At 42.8% G+C, this 22697-nt stretch overlaps 1 protein-coding gene across 4 annotated transcripts in view; it reads left to right on the top strand.

Annotated features, from left to right (window-relative positions):
• Nucleotides 1-22697, top strand: part of ACBD5 (acyl-CoA binding domain containing 5) — a 427382-nt gene that overhangs the window by 390295 nt on the left and 14390 nt on the right. For all 4 annotated transcript variants that reach the window (XM_078663408.1, XM_078663406.1, XM_078663407.1 and 1 more), the window contains one exon: nucleotides 4048-4157. In XM_078663408.1, the coding sequence (XP_078519534.1) occupies nucleotides 4048-4157 (110 nt within the window). The remainder of the gene's footprint in view (nucleotides 1-4047; nucleotides 4158-22697) is intronic.

The following is a 22697-nucleotide window of genomic DNA, read 5'->3' as shown; positions in this document are numbered from 1 at the left end:
ACTCTGAAGAACAATTTGAAAAGTTTAATCAAATATGATAACAGCAGTCTGTCTGTGCAAAAAGCGGTTGACGACGTTTCTACTCCAGGAAGGATAAAAGGGTCCTATCAGGACTAATATAGATACAGGTACATCCTAAATAGGATAGAAGAAAGAGCCAGTGTGTGGTTTGATACAGTGGTGCAGTGCGGTAATAGCTCTTATGGACCAAAATAAACCAAGGAGGAAGTACCTGATAGCAAGGGTAATCAAGATGACATGCAAAACGGTGTATGTGCTCACCACGGCAATTCAAAAATCAAATATGTACCTTACTCTTTAACAATGTTAAAAGAGACCACTAGTACATTAGGCAAAAAAGAGGAGGAAAAGGAGAACAAGGAAAATGTACAAAATAGATCACAGGTCCACTTACCAACAGTAAGCGTAGGGGTGGAGACCAACGAGGAAATAGTTTAAGACGGAATGCCCGTGATGCAGTGGATCGGGATGGCAAGGTTGCAAAGGACCTCCCCTACGAGGTATTGTGTGACATGTATAACTGAGGAGGTACCCACAGGTGTGTCCGTGTTATACGCGCCCGTAACAATGGGGCAGAAGGTTAGGTCCTCATATGGAAGAGCAGGCCCAAATTGGTGCAGCTCGGAATTAGAGCAGAGACAATTCTCCGACGATGTAGATGTGCTAAAGAAATCCTCCATGAGTGGCCGGTGTCGGCCTACTCTGTCTGGGCTTTGCGCAAGTGCACTTAAACAGCAAGAGGGAAGATGAAATCGAGGCTTGGAAGGGGTCGAGTTCCAAACTTCAAAGAGGGAATACTCTGGCGTGTGAGACTGTTTTTAATTGGCAACAGAATCTTTCCTTCGTTTCTGCTACAAATGTGCTCTCCATTTCTTGATCCATTTCTTTCGAGAGTTGAACATTTATTCCTTCTCCTGTATGATTGTTTGCCTGTCAGTGTCTGCATATTTTATTAAGATTTGTACAAATCACAGTGATGTTTCTTTATTGCTTTCTGTCCATTCCCTGAGCATGTCTGGGTGCGGATTTTCAAAGCTAGGTGCCATTAGGAGTCGTAATCCTCTTGGAGTTATCCCCACCGCCACATATCTTTGTAGGGATTTACTCCCCCACCACTTTGTTAGGTCATTACGCAATAGTTTTTTCAACCTCCCTAATTTTAGCCATTAAATCTCCTCTTTAGCCCACAGTTTTTAACAGTGTTCCCATATCATTGTCCAGTACTGTCAGTGTCTTCATCAAATACTTTTCTGGCATGACATTTTGCAGAAATACATTACAACAAAGAGTTAAAATATGTTGTCATTGGTGCTGTACCGAGAACCGTACGAGGGGGGTAATAGTGAAAAAGAAAGGAGAAAGTTGGAATCTACTTGCATTATCAAATTAGACAGTAAAAGTCCCGTCGGGCTCAACATGGGGGAAGATCTTTATATTCATTTGTAACAATGTCAATTGCCTTTAAGAATTTAGAATAAATGTTATTAATTGTTCATCTCTTAAGAACTGTTGAGGAGCCTAAACCAAATAATAAGGGAGCGGTACGTCTTTACAAGAAACACAGGCCAGTCAGTGCACACATTTATATTAGAGAGTGTATGCCCACTTGAATGAGATTGTCTGGCATGATATGAGAAAATACGCACAAATGTAGTAGGAGTATTTTCTTTAATATTTATGACTTATGAACACAAATCAATTTATGTCGAATTATTTGAATTGTTTTTGTTAAAAAAGGAGAGTGAGAATTAACAAGAGCATCTCTTCAGTGTTTATTAAAACGTTTAACATGTCAGCACTTGTTTAACAAAATGACAGACTCCCTATTTGAACAAGAGCACATTTGGCAGAAATGCATTATGGGGGCATTCCAGTAAATATGCATTCAAAAAGATTCTGGAGTGCTGGCATTTGGCTTTATTATGTAGTTACTAGATTCTTCTGTTATATATTAATATAAATATGCAATATCTCATATATATTCTATGCTAGAATTCGGATGGAAATTATTGTCAAGGCAAGTAATGCACAATGTAAATCCAGTAACTATTATCATATGATTTGGCAATGCCCTAAATTACAGAATATTGGAAAAATAAAATACATGTACTAAATGATGATCTACAAATTCGACTGTCATCCAAAAACAGTACTACTGGGCATCTGAATTGAAGATGTACCACTGAAATATCTAAAGGCTTTCAATGATCTGGGACTAATGGTGGGTAGGAGATACATTGTTAGAAAATCAAGGGTGTAAGGCCCCCAAAGTAATATCCCAAGTAAACATAGATTATAGTATTTTGACTGAAAGATAGTTGTATGAAAGCAGAGGTCATCTAAAGGCATTTGAAAAAATGTAGAACTGGAGAGCGGCGCATGATAGGAAAAAGACAGTGTAAGTAAACATTAGCACTGCTGACAATGAGAATATGTCCAAGGATATTCCTTAAACTTCGTTTGTAGTTGAATATTAGGCTCTCATCTTCTGTAGACCCTGTGATGTATGAACATATATTATTATGTATCTGAAACTAGAACCCACATAAATATTGGATAGTCCTGTGTCTTCTCCTCTGCCCCTTTCCCTTGTTTATCTTTAAGGAGCGACTCCCTATCCTATGAACCTGTATTGCCTATAACTAAAGAACGGTTCCACAACCCTGTATGTAAGGAATTCATACATACGTGCAGCTAGGGAAATGAAAACAAATTAAATGAAACTTTTCATTCCGTTTTTTTCTTCAGGTGGAAAAAACTTTGTGTGCACAGATTTACCTTCTCTCACACATCCTTGCAAACGAGTATTTATATGCTCTTTGACACACTTCTTCAAGGCTGTATGTCAATAAACCGCATGCCTTTTCCTTGCTGCCTTTACTACGCAGATGCCTTTACCACGTATGCCTTTATCACACGTGTTAAGTGTTGGGTGTCTGTATGTATGGGTCTTGTGTGTTTGTGTATATATATATGTGAGTAAATTTTAAATTAAATGAAAAGAAAGTGTGTATGTGTGTGTATATATACACACACACATTTTCTTTTCAACTTATTTTAAATTTAATCCTAACCGCCCCACTAAACCCTAAAATTATCCTTCTTGCCCCTAAAGTCTAAAATTACCCTTACCAAACTTTACGCCTACCCACTCCTGAACCATAGAACTACCCCTACCATCCGTTGCCATTGGCCACCATATATATATAGTACCTTAACAATACATACCATGCATGGTAAAGGCATACAAGCGTATCCACGTTGTAAGGGCGAGGAGAGGGGAGAGGAGTTGGCCTAACGGCTAGGGCGCTCGACCTCGGACCTGGGGATCTGGGTTCGAGTCTCGGTAACGACGCCAAAAAACCTCCTGTGATTCTGGGCAAATCACTTAATCTCCCCGTGCCTAAAATGAATGTGTGTCCGTCCTCATGTAACGTAACTGGTGCTATGTAAAGCGCTCTGATACCTGATTCGGTTCGGGTCTAGTTTGCGCTATATAAAGCTCTGCAAAAAAAAACTGTGTTTATGAGAAACTATGCTGACAGCCTGTAGCTACCCCATGCTGTAATGTGACTTTTTGTTGGGAGTGGCTGCTTAAGTATCCGCCCGGTGGATCTAGACCACCGGGCAGATTCCCCGGTGGACTAGATCCTGTCCATGCTGTAAGAGTTGAGTCCTTAAACAATTGCCTTAGGTTATTCCATTTCCTGAAGAAGACTGTGAGCGCTCCATATGCCTAAAACTGTTATTTGCTTCGATAGAGAGTGTTCTAACACCCCAAGTTGAATGCTTTGTTACCGTAACATTTCAGCCTTTTTTAGAGCTTGTTTGAATGTTGAGAAAATATTTTCATGAGACTGAACAATGGATGTAAGTCCTATTTTGACTTGGGTGCTCATTTCATTAGTTTTGATGTCGAACGTCTTGCCTGAGTTATTAGTACACATTGAGTTCAGATAAAGTATTTGTGAGTTTGTGCATGAATGTTAACAAAAACAATGGATAATAATTTTTTCTGTTGTGTAGAAACCATCTTGGTGGCCTTTCGAGATGTCGCCGGGCATGTTAGCGTTTGCTTTTACATGGCCTTTCATTGCACAGTGGTTGGTGCATCTGTATCTTCAAAGAAGGAGAAGGTAAAGATATTTTTTTGCTTCTTAGCTACATCTCATTATGTTGCCATGGTAGGCCGTGAAGCATGTGTATTCCACCAATGTGTCTCATTCTTACTTCCTTCTTGTACATTTCTTCCTCACAGGTACTTTTATTCAACTTATCTGGGCAATCTGATTTTGCCCCTTTGCATTATTTCTATTAAATTGTTAATTGATGTTGCTCTGATATTACTCTAGGTTTAAGGGTTTATGGCCTTTCTCTTTGCCACTGCATTCAGTTCATATTAAATATTCATGTAATTAAGGTGTGGCATATTGCAGTTTATAACGCCCTTGTGATCATGTAACCTGTGTCAGTAGCCTGCACTTCTCACAAATTGACAGGTGCTCAATATAAAACTAGATGCAACACCTGCCTTTTAAAATGCTATGGAGTATTGGTGTTTAAAGTAGGCCCAAGCTCAATAAGGTAAAATAGGGCACCCCATAGCATTTCCATGGTCTTTGTGTTTCTGTGTCGGGTGCTACTCACTAGCCAATCTGAGCTAGCATGACTGTTCCGCTAAAGCGAATGCCTAGCTCCAGCATCACTAAGTGGCGTTTTGGATCATACTCCGTGGTCGAGCAATGTAATGGCATGCTCCAGGTTGACCAATTTTCTTAGCCATGATACTGATACCGAGGGCCAATACCAAGATGGTGCTCAAGATGATGCTCCCAACAATGGACAGAGCTCCTATCCATATTTCCATCTCTAACCAGAACTTGAGGGAGCATAGATACAAAGTACAATCTTATGTCTCAGGCGTGACCCCCTATAAGGTCCTACAATAGCAGATGCCATATGCAAGTGTATAATCTGGTTTACAAATTTATCGTACCTGGAATGCAGTTTCTGGAAAAGGAGGCTCAGGGCAGACCTGTTCACATCCCTCGGTGTGTAATGGTTCCCTACATTAACATATATTAAGCACTCAGAGGCACCACCTGCAGGGTAGGCTTTCCTTATTCACTTTACTTCACAGTGATGTCTTGGCAATTACCCTTTTTTCTACAAAGAAATCGTACTGCATTGACAAATGTTCATCCCTGAAGGAAAAGTAAGGTTCGAGGCATATGAGCTGCAGCTCACACACTATGCATAGATGGCCACCTAGTGTTGGGCCTGGATGTTTGCAATTTGTTTTGTTGTAGAAAAGTCTTTGGAAGTCACAGGATAGGTGACTCCTCCTTTGGATGATACTGCGCATGGGCATTGGCTCCATCCCCAGATTGTTTTTTTCTGCCACCGGGCTCGGATGTGTTTCCAGCGCTCCGTGTTGGAACCGATTTCCATCGGCGCGCAATCCTCACCAGCTTCGAGAGTTCTGTTTAGAACGCGTTTCCAATCTACGCTACTCTATCAACATCCATGACTTCGATTCCGGTCGCCGTCGAAGGCCTTCGGGCCCAACTAGGCCTCGACTCCAGCTCATGGAAAGGGCGCCATTTAAAAAGTGTCCTCAATGTGGGTCGAAGTTTCCCCACACCGACCTTCATGAGGTGTGTAACTTTTGCCTCTCCCCGGAGCACGAGGCCAGAGACTGTTTGCTTGTGCCTCCTTTCGCTTCAAGAAGACGATCTGGGACCGAAGAGCTCGGAGAACAATGGCTCAAAGATCTTCATCTCCGATTCCCGACGACATCTTCGAGGAAGGCGTCGACGTCCCAGAACAACATGGCGTCGACAGCAACTCCGAGGCAGAAGATTCCGATGTCGAGGACATCACTTCAGCGCAGCGGGTCATAAGTAAGACCGTCGACCCCGACCCTTCCTCGACACACCCCAAAAAGGCTCCGGTCACACCCTCGCCCTCGGGCACACACCGAGACACTGCTTCTACTGCCCCACCTTCGGGCCCGGCTAAGAAGCTAACAAAGCCTTCAGGCGACTCGGGCTCGAGTCGACCTCCACACGGTGCTGACGCGCAACTACCGGCACCGAAAAAGACACCATTGGTTGCCACGCCCACATCGAAACCATCGGCACCGAAACAGGCAGTTACTACATCGGCACCGAAACCAAGGTCGGAGCCAGGCAAAGCTTCGGATCCGAAGAAACAACCCGATCAGAAACCTTCATCGGCACCGAAAAAATCGTCGGAGCCGAAAAAACAGATCCCAGCTGCTCCTGTAAAAGACATTACCAAAAAACCAAAAGAAGCAACCTCGGTGCCAAAACCTTCCTCCACACCAAAAGATCACAGCTCTGCAGAGGACTTATTTCACCCGGACCCTGCACAAAAGACTTTGGTGAAAGATCCAACTACTGGTCGACTAACTTTAAGTTCAAAGAAAGGACCACTAGAAACACCAGCACCGGCTCCTCCTCCAAAGAAGAAGGACATAGCCACTTCCCCGCTAAGAGTGCCTTCCACTTCTCCTCCGCCTATGCCATCACCACTTGTTCCCCTGCCACAGCATTCCCCTACACACTCTATCATACATGATGATAATGGGGATGATAGCTCTGATGACATGGGGGTAACCCAGCTGATCCATCTATTCCCCCAAGCTCACCTGACCCATGGGACGATTATAACACTCCAGACGTTCCAAATGTCCCTCAAGATGACATATACCCCTCTAGGCCTTCCCCGCCAGAAGACACTATGGGCTTTAATCAGTTGGTACACAGAGCTGCGCAATATCATGGGGTGGATATGCATACAGACACAGTAGAGGAAGACTTCCTACTAGATACATTTGACAATGCACAAAGATCTTCATCTATTTTACCCATGCTCAAAGGAGTGATTAAACACGCCCCTGAAGTTTTCAAAGACCCAGTTTGAACTCGGGTCATTAACCCAAGAATAAAGAAAAAATATAGAGCTGCACCCTCAGATCCAGCTTAATTAAAGGCCCAGTTCCCCTAGACTCGCTTGTAGTGTCAAACGCACGCAAAAGGGCTAACTCACAAACATCAGGTGAGGCTCCCCCACCTGACAAAGAGTCTAAACTCCTTGGTGCATCAGGGAAGAGAACCGCCTCACAATCAGGAAACATGTGGCGTATCGCCAGTAGACAAGCATTATTGGCACCTTACGACAGAGCACACTATGATGAACTAGAGTCACTGATGCAGCACCTCCCGGATAAGTACAAAGATAGAGCTAATGAGCCTATCCAAGAAGGGAAAAATATTACTAACACCTCAATTCGTTGTGCACTTGACGCAGCAGACACCGCCTCCAGGGCAATTAACACAAGTGTTTTGCTGCGTAGACATGCGTTGTAGTGTGTTTATATAGGAACCTGAATCGATATTCCTATTTTATGCCCTTGTCCGGCTATAATCAATAATATCCATACAACGGCATGATAATCATATCCATAATTCACTCGTAGCACATGCTGTCACATTAAGCAAGCCTACTCCTCCAGCCCCCTAGAAAGCACACCGAGTTCTCTAAACAAACCAAACCTCCAGCAACCTGGGAAATCCCCATTGCCTTTGTTTTGATTTCGTCCGAGAACTCCTGTAAAGCACTGTAAGAACGGCCAGTTCTTAGTGACATCTTTATTGACGTCTTATGTCCAACCTTACGTCAAACCCAGGCACCTTTCAGGTATAAATATACCAACGCTGCCTTAAGCAAACACACAGTGGTAATCCTGGAGCAGAGCAGCTATCTACTTCCGAAGAGCCCAGCTGATGCGAGAGCCCACGGATGCTGCCCCTCCCTTTTGACGCGCTGAGAAAGACGCTGTCTTTTCTCCTGCCGAGAAAATCCAGCTCCGGCGTTTCCAGCCCACCCTTGCGGGTGACTGGGATATCGAGTCCTGAGAGAGAGATACCAGCCCTCCTGCTTTCTATTACCCAGGTACTGAACTGACTAAACCCTTACAGAGAATTCTTGAGTCAGATTCTTGGCAAAACAAACTTAACTTAAACTGCTACTTACTTACTCCTTCCCACGTATTAGGCTTAGGTCAGGTACACCGGGGTAGGCATAGTTAGAAGCACCAGTTGAGTACGATTAGTCAATGTATATATGTATGTATCTATTTTATCTATTTTAAAGTATCATATGGCTAAGAAACCATATCAATGCTTTTACAGTATTATTTTATAATCCTGCTTTTACTGTACGCACTTTACTTTACTATAAGTATTGCAATTGTAGCAATTCATTTCTCTTGCATGAGGAAGAAGACTGCTCAATAAATAATACCTTTTATTGAAAACGCCCGTCTCTCTTTTCTCTGCAATATGGTGAAACTAAGTACGCACCTTTGACTGAGTGAAATAGCTGTTTTTTGTTTTCACACGACTCTAGAGATATACTCTTAAACAGGGAGAGCAAAGTTGTCATGTTTTATGGTTGTCAGAAGCTAATCCCTTCTTGTCTATCCAAGGAAGTTACACTCCTCCTCGCTTATTCAAGAAAGTTTCTAGTGACCTCTGAGCTAGCTGGCAAAAACTTAAGTCTAATATAGTCAGTAGAGACCTAGTTAACCTCAGTCCTACGTCTACACTGCTGAATATATTATTCCAATGTGCAGAGCCTTTTGGGACTATAGGAACTACACTACAGCGTGGCTACGCATATCAGGTTTTAAACCCGAAGTCCAGAGTGCCAAACTCAATCAACCCTTTGAGCAACACTTATTCGGACCCAATTTGGAGGTATCCCTCGAAAAAATGAAGGATACAGACACAGCAAAATCTATGGGAGCCTTGCAGTCGCAAGCTCCCAGACGTTCATTTTGACGCTCATCCTATAGAGGTAACAGAGGATATGCTTCAGACACAGCTTCCACCTCCTACAAAGCCCCCACACAATCTACATATAGTAAGGGCTACCAAAGGGGTGGTTACAGAGGTAACAACAACAAGGGCAGAGGCAAGACCAACAATTCCCGCTCTGCCTCCACCCCTACCCAACGAGTCCCCTCCCCTTCCCCCACCCCATTCCACTCCGGTCGGGGGAAGACTACAGCAATATCTACCAGCCTGGGAAAACATCACATCAGACAGGTGGGTGCTTCAAATAATCCAGTCAGGATACTGTTTAGAACTAACATCCACCCCCCAAACATACCACCCAGAAAGCGTCCAATGTCACAAGAACATTTGACACTGTTCAAACAGGAAGTGGTATCTCTCCTGCAGAAAAATGCAATAGAAATAGTTCCAAAGCATCAGCACAACAAGGGAGTATACTCCCTATATTTCTTAATTCCAAAGAAGGATGGATCTCTGAGACCTATTCTAGACCTCAGACCTCAACATTTACATACAGTCAGACCATTTTCATATGGTCACACTTCAACAAGTCCTTCCGCTCCTGTTACAAAACAACTTCCTTGTAACTCTAGATCTCAAGGACGCCTACTTCCACATTCCTATCGACACAGAGCACAGAAAATATCTCAGATTTGCCCTAGACGGGCAGCACTATCAGTTCAAAGTGCTCCCATTCTGAGTCACAACAGCACCAAGAGTGTTTACCTAATGTCTAGCAGTCGTAGCAGCACACTTAAGAAGACAGCAGATTCACGTCTTCCCATATCTGGACGACTGGCTCATAAAAGCAAGCTCATATGGCCAGTGTGTACAATACACTCACGCCACAATTCTACTACTCCACAACTTGGGATTCACAGTAAATCACACCAAGTCACATCTGCTACCATCGCACACACAACAATACCTCGGTGCTACAATAAACACCAAATTAACACTAGCTTATTCCTCTCCAGCCAGGATAACAAGTGTACAAACGCTACTAACAACATTCAAACCACAACACTCGCTTCCAGCTCGAGTGTTAATGCATCTCATAGGAATGATGGCATCTTGCATATTTATAGTACCTCTAGCAAGACTGCAAATGCGTCCACTTGTAGAGTGCCTAGCACAACAGTGGAACCAGGCTCATGGTCAATTAACAGACCTAGTGTTGGTAGACAGTCGGACTCATCGCTCTCTGCAATGGTGGAGCACAAAAAACCTTTCAATGGGCCGGCCGTTCCTAGAGCCAGCTCCCCAAATAATCATGACAGCGGACGCGTCGCTCTCCGGCTGGGGAGGTCACCTACTGCATCACACCATTCAGGCAGGTGGACACCGCAACAAAAGCTTCTCCACATCAACCACTTAGAGTTGATAGCTGTCTTTCTAGCCCTAAAAGCATTTCAAACTCAAGTGTCAGGCAAAGCTGTCTTAGTCCGCACAGAAAATATGACAGCGATGTACTACATAAACAAACAAGGCAGGACACACTCTCTGCAGCTTTCTCAGCTAGCACAGCAGATATGGAGATGGGCTATACCTCTAAAGATCTTCCTCTTAGCCCAACGTGTCCCAGGAGTACAAAACACCATGGCAGATCTACTAAGTCGACAGACACAGCAGATCCATGAGTGGGAACTTCATCCGCAAGTTCTTCAACCGTTTTTCCAAACGTGGGGACAACCTCAGATAGACCTCTTCGCCACCCACAAAAATGCAAAATGCCCAAACTTCACCGCCAGATACCCACACCCATTGTCCAAAGGCAATGCGATATGGACGAACTGGTCAGGACGATTTGCGTACGCTTTTCCTCTTCTCCCACTACTTCCATTAGTGGTACGCAAACTACAGCAACATTCCCTAACACTCATTCTAGTTGCTTCAACTTGGGCCAGACAACCGTGGTACACCACACTGCCGCAACTATCTGTGGTGCCACACCAAAAAGTAAACCTCTCTCCACGCCTATTAACGCAGAACCATGGAGAGATCAGACACCCGGACCCAGCTCAGCTCAACCTAGCGATCTGACTCCTGAAGTCAGAGTTTGGTTACCTTAACCTTCCTCAAGAATGTATGAACGTCATCAAAGAAGCTAGACGTCCCACTGCCAGAGCATGTTATGCTGCTAAGTGGAAAAGGTTTGTGATATACTGTCAAAACAATCACATAAACCCCCTGGATGTGTCTATTCAACACATCATAGGATACCTCCTACACCTTCAAAAGTGTAACTTGGCATACACATCTGTCAGGTTACACCTTGATGCTATAGCAGCATACTTACAAAATAGACAACATCTATCTCTTTTTAGAGTACCAGCTATAAAAGCTTTCATGGAAGGGCTGAAAAGAATAATCCCTCCCAGAACACCACCTTCACCAGTGTGGAACTTAAACGTCGTTCTCACACGTCTCATGGGACCGCCCTTTGAACCTTTACACAAATGTGAATTGCAATTCCTAACTAGGAAAGTAGCTTTCCTAGTAGCCATTACTTCTCTTAGAAGAGTAAGCGAACTGCAAGCATTTACCATTCAAGAACCTTCCCTGCAAATGCATCATAACAAAGTGGTTCTTCGTACTAATCCTAAATTCCTTCCAAAAGTCATTTCACCATTCCATCTAAATCAATCTGTGGAGCTGCCCGTATTCTTCTCGCAGCCACAAACAGTCGCTGAAAGAGCTCTACACACTTTAGACGTTAAAAGAGCGCTACTTTATTACATAGAAAGAACACAAAGTTTTCGCAAAACAAAACAACTTTTTGTGTCCTTTTCACCACCACATAAAGGAAATCCTATATCAAAATCTGGAATTGCAAGGTGGATTGTCAAATGCATACAAATCTGTTACCAGAAGGCCAAGCGTACGTTAACAATTCCCCCAAAAGCCCATTCTACAAGAAAGTTAGGGGCTTCTATGGCATTCTTAGGGAACATTCCCTTAGATGACATATGCAAAGCAGCTACATGGTCTACACTGCACAACTTCACAAAACACTATTGTGTAGATGTGCAAACTAAGCAACAAGCCACTGTGGGCCAGGCTGTACTAAAAACTTTATTTCAAACAACTGCAACAGATGGGGGTGGTCGCCGCTAAGGTGGGTACTGCTATACAATCTATGCATAGTGTGTAATCTGCAGCTCATATGCCTCGAAAAGAAAATGCTACTTACCAGTATGCATCTGTTCTTAGCATGTAGAGCTGCAGAGTTACACTCGCCCACCCGCCTCCCCGGCTACCTTTATCTGTTCCAGTATTGTCTTAATTAGATACAAATTACATGGACATCACTACTTCTTGTACAGCTCCATCACTTCCCTAATGGCGAAAAACAATCTGGGGATAGAGCCGATGCCCATGCGCAGTATCATCCAAAGGAGGAGTCACCTATCCCGTGACTTCCAAATACTTTTCTACAACAAAACAAACTGCAAACATCCGGGCCCAACACTAGGTGACCACCTGTGCATAGTGTGTAACTCTGCAGCTCTACATGCCAAGAACAGATGCATACTGGTAAGTAGCATTTTCCTTATGTTGCCTCAATTTCACGTCTTTAGGATCTTTTACACAACTGTGGAAAGTCATGAGCTCCTTGGGGGGCTCATCAATGAAAGAGCATTAGTAAATTTGTCTGGTAAAGGATGATGAGTATGCCAATATCTGATCTGAGTGAATATATTTTATTAGTACTAACCTCACCTCAATACAATAATATAACAGAGTTATAAAATATCATGTGATCAGGTATGCTTTTTTAAATAAATCATTTCATTGTATGACATCTTTTAGCAAAGCAAGAATACCAATGGTAGTAACTTGTACACTTAGGATATTTGCCCCCGAACTCCCATATTTTCACACATGTAACAAGTCTAACAGTCTTTTAATTTTCTCTCACTGGTCTCTTTACATATTTTCCAAGAATTATATATTCTTGCCTCATATCTATATTTCACGCCCATTTGATGTATTTATCAAAGAGCTTTCTAAATGACATTTATGCATAAAAAATACACTCTAAAGTTTTTGTCAAGTAATGCTAGCATTTCTTTTCATTGTGCCATGCCAACACTGATGGTAAAGACGTCTCTTCTAGACAAAGGAACTAGTTAGTAAGTGATCCACGTGAGTACATGGTGGTCTGATATTCGGGAGAGGATGTTTGCACTATACGGAAACATTTTTTATGAATAATTACTACCCAGTCAGCTAGATCTAAAGTTAATTTATTATCCCTCCTGGTATTTTTCATCTGACTCTTTTCTGCTGCAGCACATTCCAACATGTTTCTTTGCCAGTGATTAGTTGTGCATCTGTGTGCCAGAATAGCCGACCGGGCTGCAGATTTATGCTTCATGTTCCCCTTTCTAGGTCTATTATAAATATACACTGTGTAGGAAATGACAATACTATGGGTTATTTCCCTCATTTTTGGCCCTATTTGATTTACTGGATTTAGAACTCTGTGCACTTTACCCCTGCTAACCAGGAGTAAAGTTTCTGTGCTCCTTTTATAAACGTGTCAACATTGGCTTAGTTGGCATATTTAAGTGTCTTATAAGGACACAGGATGTAGTGCAAAAATACACATGGCATGGAAAGTTAAATATCTTTTGTGTATTGCAGCACTGATTGTGCCATTCACTACAGTGACAAAGAAAACATGGCTTCAGGCTACACTGTGTAGTCAGACTGCCTCATTCTAAATCCTGCCACACTGACCTGTCTAAATAACCCTTTTTGACAGGTGGTAATGCTACCTTGCAATATTAATATGCCACCCCTAAGTACACCTTCTCGCCCTCTTGGTAGGGTGCCTGATATTTTAAAGTGAAATGTTCAGAAGTTAATTAGGCATGTTCCTCTAGTGACTAGGCCCCTAAAGCTATTCTAATTGGCTGGGTTATAGCTGAATCTTACAAAAAATCTAAGTACAGATAATAAAATTTAATCTGTGACGTTTGAAATGAAACGGATACAGAAGTCATTTGAAGGCTTTTTTTCATATTTATTAAAAGTCCGATTCATTGGTGAAGTTTAATAAATGTTTAGGGAAAGTTACCTGCCTTGAAGCTCTTGGAGGCTGTGGGAAATTGGGTTGAAGGAGATGTGAGCCATTTTCAAGCAACAACCACAATGTTTGTCAGTGTGAACCACCTAAGTTACTAAATTAACCTGTGCTTAACCCTCTGGTAGTTATTCACAAAAGCAGTCAGACTGAACTTGGAAACAGTGTATAAAGTATTTACACAGCACACAGGCAGTAATAAAGTACAAACTCAACGCAAGAAGAATCCCACACCAATTTAGAAAAATAGAGTAAAGTTAAATTCTTTATTTTACACCAAAACAACAATCCAATTAATGGAATGGAAGATATGCAATTTCAAAGATTTCAGGTAAGTATAGTGCTCAAAAGCACAAAGCTCCACTCGTGGTTATCTGGTCATGTGAGACAGGTTGAAAGTCACAATGTTAGGCCCACCGTGATAGTATGTGGGCCAGGTACATGGAACAGGTTAGTCCAGCTGAAAAGCATACCTTCAAATGTACAGCGTGAAGACTTCCGTTTGCTGTGCAGGAGGGTGCAAGGAGGAGGGAGAGCGTTGTGGATGGTAGTCGCTGGGGGTTCACATTGGCAGTCACCATAAGTTGTCGGTGCTGTAGTGCAGATCTTGTGTTGCTGGTGGTCAATGTAGCGTGAGGAATCTGGTTCACTGGAGCTTTGCATTGGTGGTTGGCAGGAGTGGCTAGATCTTTACGTTTACAATCCCGTTTGCTGTTGCAAGGAGCCCAAAACTTCAGGATTTCCACTTTGCATCCAGGAGGAGTACAACTGATGCCGCACCAAGGGTCCAAGATCTGCGAGGCACCTCCTGGAGATCAGTAACACATTCCAGTAGATGCCAACAGAGCTCCGAAAGGTCCTGTTCAGCAGGACAGCTAGGCAGTTGCAAGGATTCCTCTGGAGCTTGTTGTATCCCCATAGCTCAGAACGGAGGGTCAATCAGCTGACCCTTGGAGCCACTTTAGCCTGGAATGAAGGTTGCAGGTCCAGTCTTCCTTCTCAGCAAGAAGTGGAGGCCTCAAGCTGCAGTTCTCCTGTAGGATCAACAGTTCAGGGAGAGTACTGAAGAGTGGGCCTGAGGGTCCCCTTTTTATACTCAGTGCTCACTCTGAAGTGGGAAAAGCTTCTGGAAAAGGTGCTAGAATTTCCTGCCTCCATACCATGGTACCAGTCTGTCTGGGGACACAACAAGCTAGTGTGAAGCCCTTTGTGTGTGAGTTGAGGCAGTGCCTTTGAAGTGCAAGTGGGGTATGTGATCACTTTCAAGTCTGAGATGGATCATCCTGCAAACACCCAGGCCCTCCTTTGTGATACTGTCTGGGAGGAATACACAAAGGCCAACAGCCAACTACACTCAGTCATGTGACCTAGGAAACAGGCTACAGGCACCGAATAGTTAGGAGAAGAAAATGGCAACTAAAAGTGGCATTTTCAGAATTTTGACTTAAAATCTGAGTTTACCATTAAAGAGAGTTTTAGATTGCAATCTACAATTCTTTAAAGACCAAACTCTACATTCCTACCTACTCCCAATCAAAGACTATCACATATTAAATGTAATACGGCAACCCAATGTTATCCTATGGGAGAGATAGGGATTCAGGGAGGGAACTAGCACAGCCCACAGGAGACTACCCACTGCCCACACATCAGGAACAAATGATTGTGACCGAATCATGAGAGACTCAGGCAAAGAAGATAACTTGCAGTCCTTTCACACTGACACGCAACAGCTGCTGGCCCTGAAAGTGTTTCCCGAACCTTTGGAACCGCAGCACACTTGTTAGATGAGAAATTCCACAATCAGCCTAGCGCAATGGCAATAAGGAACCATTGTGAAGGTTGTCTTGATTTTGATAATTGTGCTCCTGAAAAATGGAGTATCATCACTTTCTGCGGGATATGTCTCCCAGCAAGAATTAATGACCCTAGGACCCGCAAGTGAAAGTGTCAATAGACTGAGGAAAATTCTGTGTCCGATTCACGAGTTGCCTGTCCTCCCAGTCACTTCAAGGCCGATGCGTCTGACAGTGCCTGCCTGAAGTGCCCACTGCACATTCTGCCCTCTGCCACCGGAGCCACATCCTGCCCATGTGAGGACGGCTACTTTAGAGCTGCTGAGGATCCGCTTTCATTTCCAAGTACTCGTTACAGCTACTTTATGAGTTTTCAAGTCCGGACTCCAGTGGCTCGTCGTCCCCAGACCTTTAAGAAATGAAACAAGGAGAGCAAGATGCTGAACATTGACCATTGTGCCCTCCAGGCCAAAAAATACCGAAGCATCATCTCCTACGTCTGTAGTGTTTTGTGCCCTTGGCCAGCGTCTCATGCGACTGCTGTCCCTTCGGTGCATTGGCGGCTGCTCATCATCCTGCCCTGCCTGCTCTTCTTGCTCTGGGTGTGGCTCATCCTGTATGCCTTCCAGTTCTCCCTCCAACTCCTGGAGTGGAGGCACAGTGTAACAGCGTAGTTTTTTAGCAGGTGTTGGCTGTGTTGTATGCTCTGTCTCCTCTCCACCTGCCTGTTCCTGTAGCTGTGGTGCCTCATCAGGCTCTGTGTCGCAACCTGTGTCGTAAGTTCACCTGTAAACCTGTGAATGAGCACTACCTATTGTGTGTCCTGCTTTCTTTTGTTCACTAAATAAAATTGGATACAGTTGGTGTACCTAAAAAAAAAAAATCCCATGGGAGAGATAGGACTTGCAGTAGTTAAAAACGAATTTGAGAATTTTTCACTCCCAGGACATGTAAAATTAAAAGTACATGTTGAACTTTTAAAATTCAATGCACCTGCCCTTTGAGTTGTTTAGGGTCTACCAGATGGTTGACTTTTATGTATTAAAAGGGAAGGTTTAGACCCAGCAAAAAAGTTTATTTTGCCAGGTGGAAATAGCAGTTTAAAAGTGCTCATACAGGGTGCAATGGCAGACCTGAGGCATGTTTATAAGGGCTGTGTAAGTGGGTGGCACAAGGAGTGTTGCGGGCCCCTTATAGCATTTAATTTACAGGCCCTGGGTACCTTTAGGACCGATGTACTAGGGGCGTACAAGTAAATTATGTGTGCCAACTGGGTGGAAGTCAATTTTACCATGTTTAGAGGAGAGAGCGCAAGCACTTGCTAGCAGTGGTAAAATGCGAAAAGTCCCAAAAGCCAACAAAAATTGGCTCAGAAAACAGGAGGTGTAAAGGTAAAATGTTTGAGGTGTCCCTGGAGAGAAGTCAGGTCTAACAAAGGCTAATTTGCATTCGCTTTCCAGCAGCTGCCCAGCCAATGCTTAGTCATGAAATCGTTTTTACACTGTATTAAGGCAGGAACAATGTCCTGGATGGGGTGTGGGGATGTTTACTTCCCCTTGCAGGAAGAACAGTAGGGTGGGCCCAGGAGCTTTAATAATGTGTAGAGGGGCCTGCCCTTTCACAAGTAAATGTAAGGCGAGACCTAGAGAAGGCAGCCACATTACCCCTTCTGGTCTCAAACCCTGTGGGAGGGAAGTTCATGCCAGAACCAGTTATAAGTAGGGCTCCCGGTTTTATGGTCTTTATTTTTTTAACATTTCCGTCTGTATATATCCATAATTATTTTTGGACTATTTTATATATATTTATACATATTTATTTTGTGTTGTGCATAAAAAATGTAGTTGTAAACCTGTACATTTCCATATTTATGTAAATGATAGATGCACACTCATACTTTGATGTCTGTCATGTTTTACCTATTTAAACCCTTCGGCGCTGATGACGAGCTCAGCTCGTCATCAGTTGCGCCGCTCGCACGCTGATGACGAGCTGAGCTCGTCATGTAACGCGGCTTTTTGAAAAAAGCCGCGTAGCGCGAAAATCGCCGTAGCGCGCATGCGGTTAAGTTGCCAAATATTACATAACAGTACATCGCCTGGCAAATATTAGCATTATACCACAAATGTATGTTGACAAATGCAGTTATTTAAAGAAGTTTCATCCTGTTTTTTTAATTTCCATGCTGTCCATCTGCTCAGCTGTTGGGCTAGAATTCATGAAAGACAGCACGTAGAGTCAATTAAAAGAAGCACGTTTTCCGTATTTATCCATGTTTAAAAATAAATGCAGACAGAATACACATTGTTTTCTGTCTGTATTTATCTGTAGAAATTCGTAAAAACAGAAAACAGGGGCCTTAGTTATAAGTGACCACAGATGACGTGGGACTGTTCACTCCCTGTCCAACCCTCTGTGTAGGCACAATGCTGAGAACAAGGGAGGAAGGGTTTCTCCATCTTTAATTTTAGGAGTAAGAGGGACTGTGTGATTGTTTGCAATAACGAATAGGAGAACTGCTGCAAATGTGGTTCGGTTTGCCGTATGGAATTTGTTAGGGAGAGGCCCGGAGTCATCCCCACCCACTAACTGATTCCTAGCTTAAATTTGGCACCCCAAGGCTTGCTCCTCAGAACAGTTTCTGAAACTGCTGAAGAACTATGGAGAACTGGGCACCACTTGCTGTGACCTTAAAGGAGCCCTGGAGGACTGGACCTGCTCCCCCTCTACCGAGGACAAAGAAGTAGGTTCCAACGGTCAGTGGGCTGACTCCTGTGTGATTACTGGGACACAACCATTTGAAAAAACACTTTTTTCCCAGTTCCAAATAGACCTGCCTTGGACCCTGCACAGGGTTGTGGGATCAAGCCCAAAATTCCTAAGAGCTTGCCCTGAAATCTGAGAGCCGTAGTTGAAAAGCTGAGGAAATAAGTGACTGACATCTGCAAATTTGGAACGTAACAATTTTTTTGATTTCCAGACCCCTGTAGGACACGGACCAACCTCTATAGTCAGTCTGGTGAAGTTGCAATGTCTCTGGCCTCAAGAAACTGCTTTCTTATGCTTCTCCAGAGCAACAAATCTGCTTTTGCTGGATCTTGGTAAGAAGGTATCTGGCCTCATGGAGCCACGTTTAGATACAGCATTCCACCTTGCCCACTGGAGGAGCCCGAGTGCCACAAAGGAGACTAAGTCCCAGAGATGAAATCTGGGATGGGCTTGGCAAAGGGGCCTAAAGTATCTAGGCTATGTGACGACTTCTCAAGGCCCGGAAATTTAACTTTTTCCCTTAGAATTTCTCCAGCCAAAACCAACGGGACCTCGCTCAACTCCAATCAGACTTCGATGGAACCTTGCTGGATTCAGCCTGCTGTCTTGCCCCACTGAAAGATTTTGACTTCCATTTTGCAGACTAAGTCAAAAAGTAAAATCCTTGACCAAGGGCATTCTACTTGGTGTATTCAACCGTGGGATCTATTTCTGTCGGCCTCCAAGTACGCCTAGGTCCTAGTAAGCCATGACTCTAGATCATCATTATCACTTAGCTCTTATGGCACAATTTTCTTCAGGCCCCCTTATTGGACTTGGGCTGTTTTGGTATCATTGTGCTCAAAAACCTTCTCTTTTTTTTCTAATTCGGTTTGGGATTTTTATTGGTTGGTATTTTGACTTTATTACCGTTTTGGTACTGCATAAATATGTTACGCACTGTCTGCTCGCAACCATAGCTACCAGAGGGTTGAACTCATGTTAATTTAGTGATGTTAGAGTTCATCCTGACAAGTTGTATTATTACTCCTTGAAGTTGGCCACCCTCCACCCGAAATAACAATCTACTTTCTTACACACTCGTTCAGCGTCAATTTGGGTATCCTCTAGTTTTTGTTGTAATCTTTCACCTCTGACCAAAAGGCCTATGTGTGCATGCAATTTCATACCACTGTATGCAAATTTGCATTATACCCTTCACATCTTGGACAGAGGAATACGTGCTTAGGGTGAATCCTATTAAGGTGTAGTGCGGTTAAGAAGATTATGTGCTATATAAATAATTAAATTGATCTTGATAGCCTTTCCACCTGCATACAAGATTTATCCAATTTCTTGCCTACGATTGGTTTTGACCGAATGGAATCCATGAATTTTTGGCTGTGCTTGCTCTACCCCCATCTATCTTGCTAAAGTACCCGAAAGATAGTAACCATCAATCTTCCCGTATGCACACAACTGAGCATCATTACCATTGTTTGCCTAACTTCTGGGGCCTCAGGAAATGTCTTCCTTACTTCCCGGTCTTTGTAGTGCGCACAAACTGTAAAAACGGTCTCACTCTTAGACCAAAACAATTTTGTGCTTCAGCAAAAATAACACATTTGCCTCTATTGTGGGGACGTAGAGATCTCCAATTGCTTCACAGCATTATTCCCTCCAGTTTGCTGTAGAAGTCCTGCACAATCTCTCCGAACAACCATTTTACGCACACTTGCATGTTGCATTGCTAGCACACAGGGGGCAGTTTCATAACTACTTTGACCACTCTCTTCCATGTCCATATCACCCGTCTTATAATTTGCTGGCACCAAGTTGGAGTATTATTCATAATAATAGGGAATATCTTGAAGAAAGCCTTGACCATATGTCCTTTTTGCCAAACACTTCTCTGATGTATCCTCCTTGTCTACCCATTGAACTGTGTGTTTCAATTGTGCCATCATGTAACACTCTTAAGTGTCTGGCAGCCCCAAGCCGCCACGCCCCCAACAAACTTTAAAAGTACTGAGCTTCAGTCTGCTGTGCCCCCCCCCCCCTCAGACCAATAGAATCAGGAGTTGGTGTAATTTCCTTGAATAGCTGCTACGGGGCTTTGCAATACATGCACAAAACATGTTAGAAATAGCTATGTGATACCCTGACCATAACTGAAAGAGAAAGAATAAGTTTACCTATCACTAACCCTATAAGCCATCTTAACTCTTCCCATATTAAATGAGCACTCCTTCTCTTTATCGTGTGCCTTCACAATGCCAGAATAACAGAACCGTTTAATTCCCATCCTTGACCCACTTCAGGCAATTAGTTACATTTAGTCCCTTCTGACCCCAAATGGCAACAACTTTGACTTTTCCAAAACTCCCAGAATGGGGGTCAATTCCCTCAAAAGAACTGGCACTGAGTACTCCGGGTCCTTTAAATAATGCTATAATGCTATAATCGACATACATTGAAACTGTGTATGTGTAGTGTTGCCGTCATTTACTCCCAGGCTTGGGGGACAGGTGTAATGCCGAATCATGGGCCTCCGATTTGAGAAATCAGTTTATAATATAACCCTCAAGTAGAGTATGCCACATTTATAGGAAGGCAAATTCATAATGCATATTTCCATCCACAAGATACTGGGGGACGGGGGTACACTTTTTTTCCAGAAACTGTTAACAAAATATTAATTTGCCAAGCAATATTTCCCCACTATTTGAACTAATATATTTTTCCGAGTTTACATTTTTGACCTGGCACTCGTGATAGCCAGTCTATGTATAAATCCGGCTTTTTCTTCATAGATAGTATTTTTTGCACAGAATAATAATAAAGTTAAGGGCATCTCCAAGATTACTCCAGTTCAACTGAGAGTGTATATAAATCGGTCCATATCTCAAGTTTACTTTTTTGAACAACTGTCTTTAAAATGGAAAAATTATTGCATACACCTGAAGAAAGAAAGGCAATAGGTAACATATTAAGAAAAATACCGGTTGATTTCTGTCAGCTACTCCCATAGGGCTGGAAGAATTGATAGACTGCACATCATGAGGTCAACAGAGATTACCCGGATTAATTACAGACATTCATCGAGAAGCAAGGAGGCTGCGTTCCTATGAACATGATGTGATTAGAAATTATTGAACGCCAATGCTCTGGCAAATAGACCGTAGGATAGGTAGCACTGAGCAAATTATCAAGATGGAGCTTCAACTCTTCACCTAACCCTCAGGAAATTACTACTTTGTGCTCAACATACAGAATTATCATCTATATTCTGCATATTCTATACACTATCCAATGGTGATGAAAACGACTTACCCTCTTATAAAATGTAGTTTTACAACATTGGTGCTGTTTATAGATTGTGTGTCCCACCCGCCACCTCTGAGAATTGAGCCACTACTATCACATGTTCAGAATCTGCGTGTTGGAAGGAACAGCAAAGTGTGAGGGTAAATATGATGTAGTCTGAGATTTCACAGTCGCCTAGCAGAGTATTTGCCATTTGTTTCCTTCAAAATTCCTGTTTGATCATTTCTGATATGATTCTTGCTTCTATTAGTAAAGGTGTTGATCGCCTTGACTCAGCATTCCTTGATTTAATTTTGAAAGAAAACTAATAATCTATATCGTCAAATTTGTACACAGTACTGAAGTTATTAAAACTGCAAAAATGACATTCTGTTTTGCACTGTTCAACTGTAAAACAATTCAATACTATGAGTAACAGAAAATCAGAAATACTTACTGACAAATTTAACTGCTATTGAAGTGGAGAGAATGCGTAGTAACCTGGTTACTGTATATTTTTCCTATTTCTGCTGCTTTAGAGTGCTGTGGGAATTCTGCAGGGAAGCTTTCGTTTTACATCATATCACAGTCATGCTGTGAATGTTTTTCACCAGCATTGTTATGCTGGAAAATAAACTCAGAAAGTATGTGGTAGTTTGCCACATTGTATTTTCCAATTATGCAACTCACTACGTTCTAGTAAGAATGGCGGTGATATTTTTAATAAACATCCCTGAATTACACCGGTTTAGCCTGGCAGTCTAAAAGGCCTTTAGTAAGAATGGCAAGTACAGAAATATCCTACAAATATACTATGGACCTGATATTAACTACCTTAGTATTTTAAAG

The sequence above is a fragment of the Lissotriton helveticus genome, chromosome 10, assembly GCF_964261635.1.
Source record: "Lissotriton helveticus chromosome 10, aLisHel1.1, whole genome shotgun sequence".
Lineage (NCBI taxonomy): Eukaryota > Metazoa > Chordata > Amphibia > Caudata > Salamandridae > Lissotriton > Lissotriton helveticus.
Note: the sequence above shows the minus strand (reverse complement) of the source record. Positions and strands in the feature narration are given on the sequence as shown.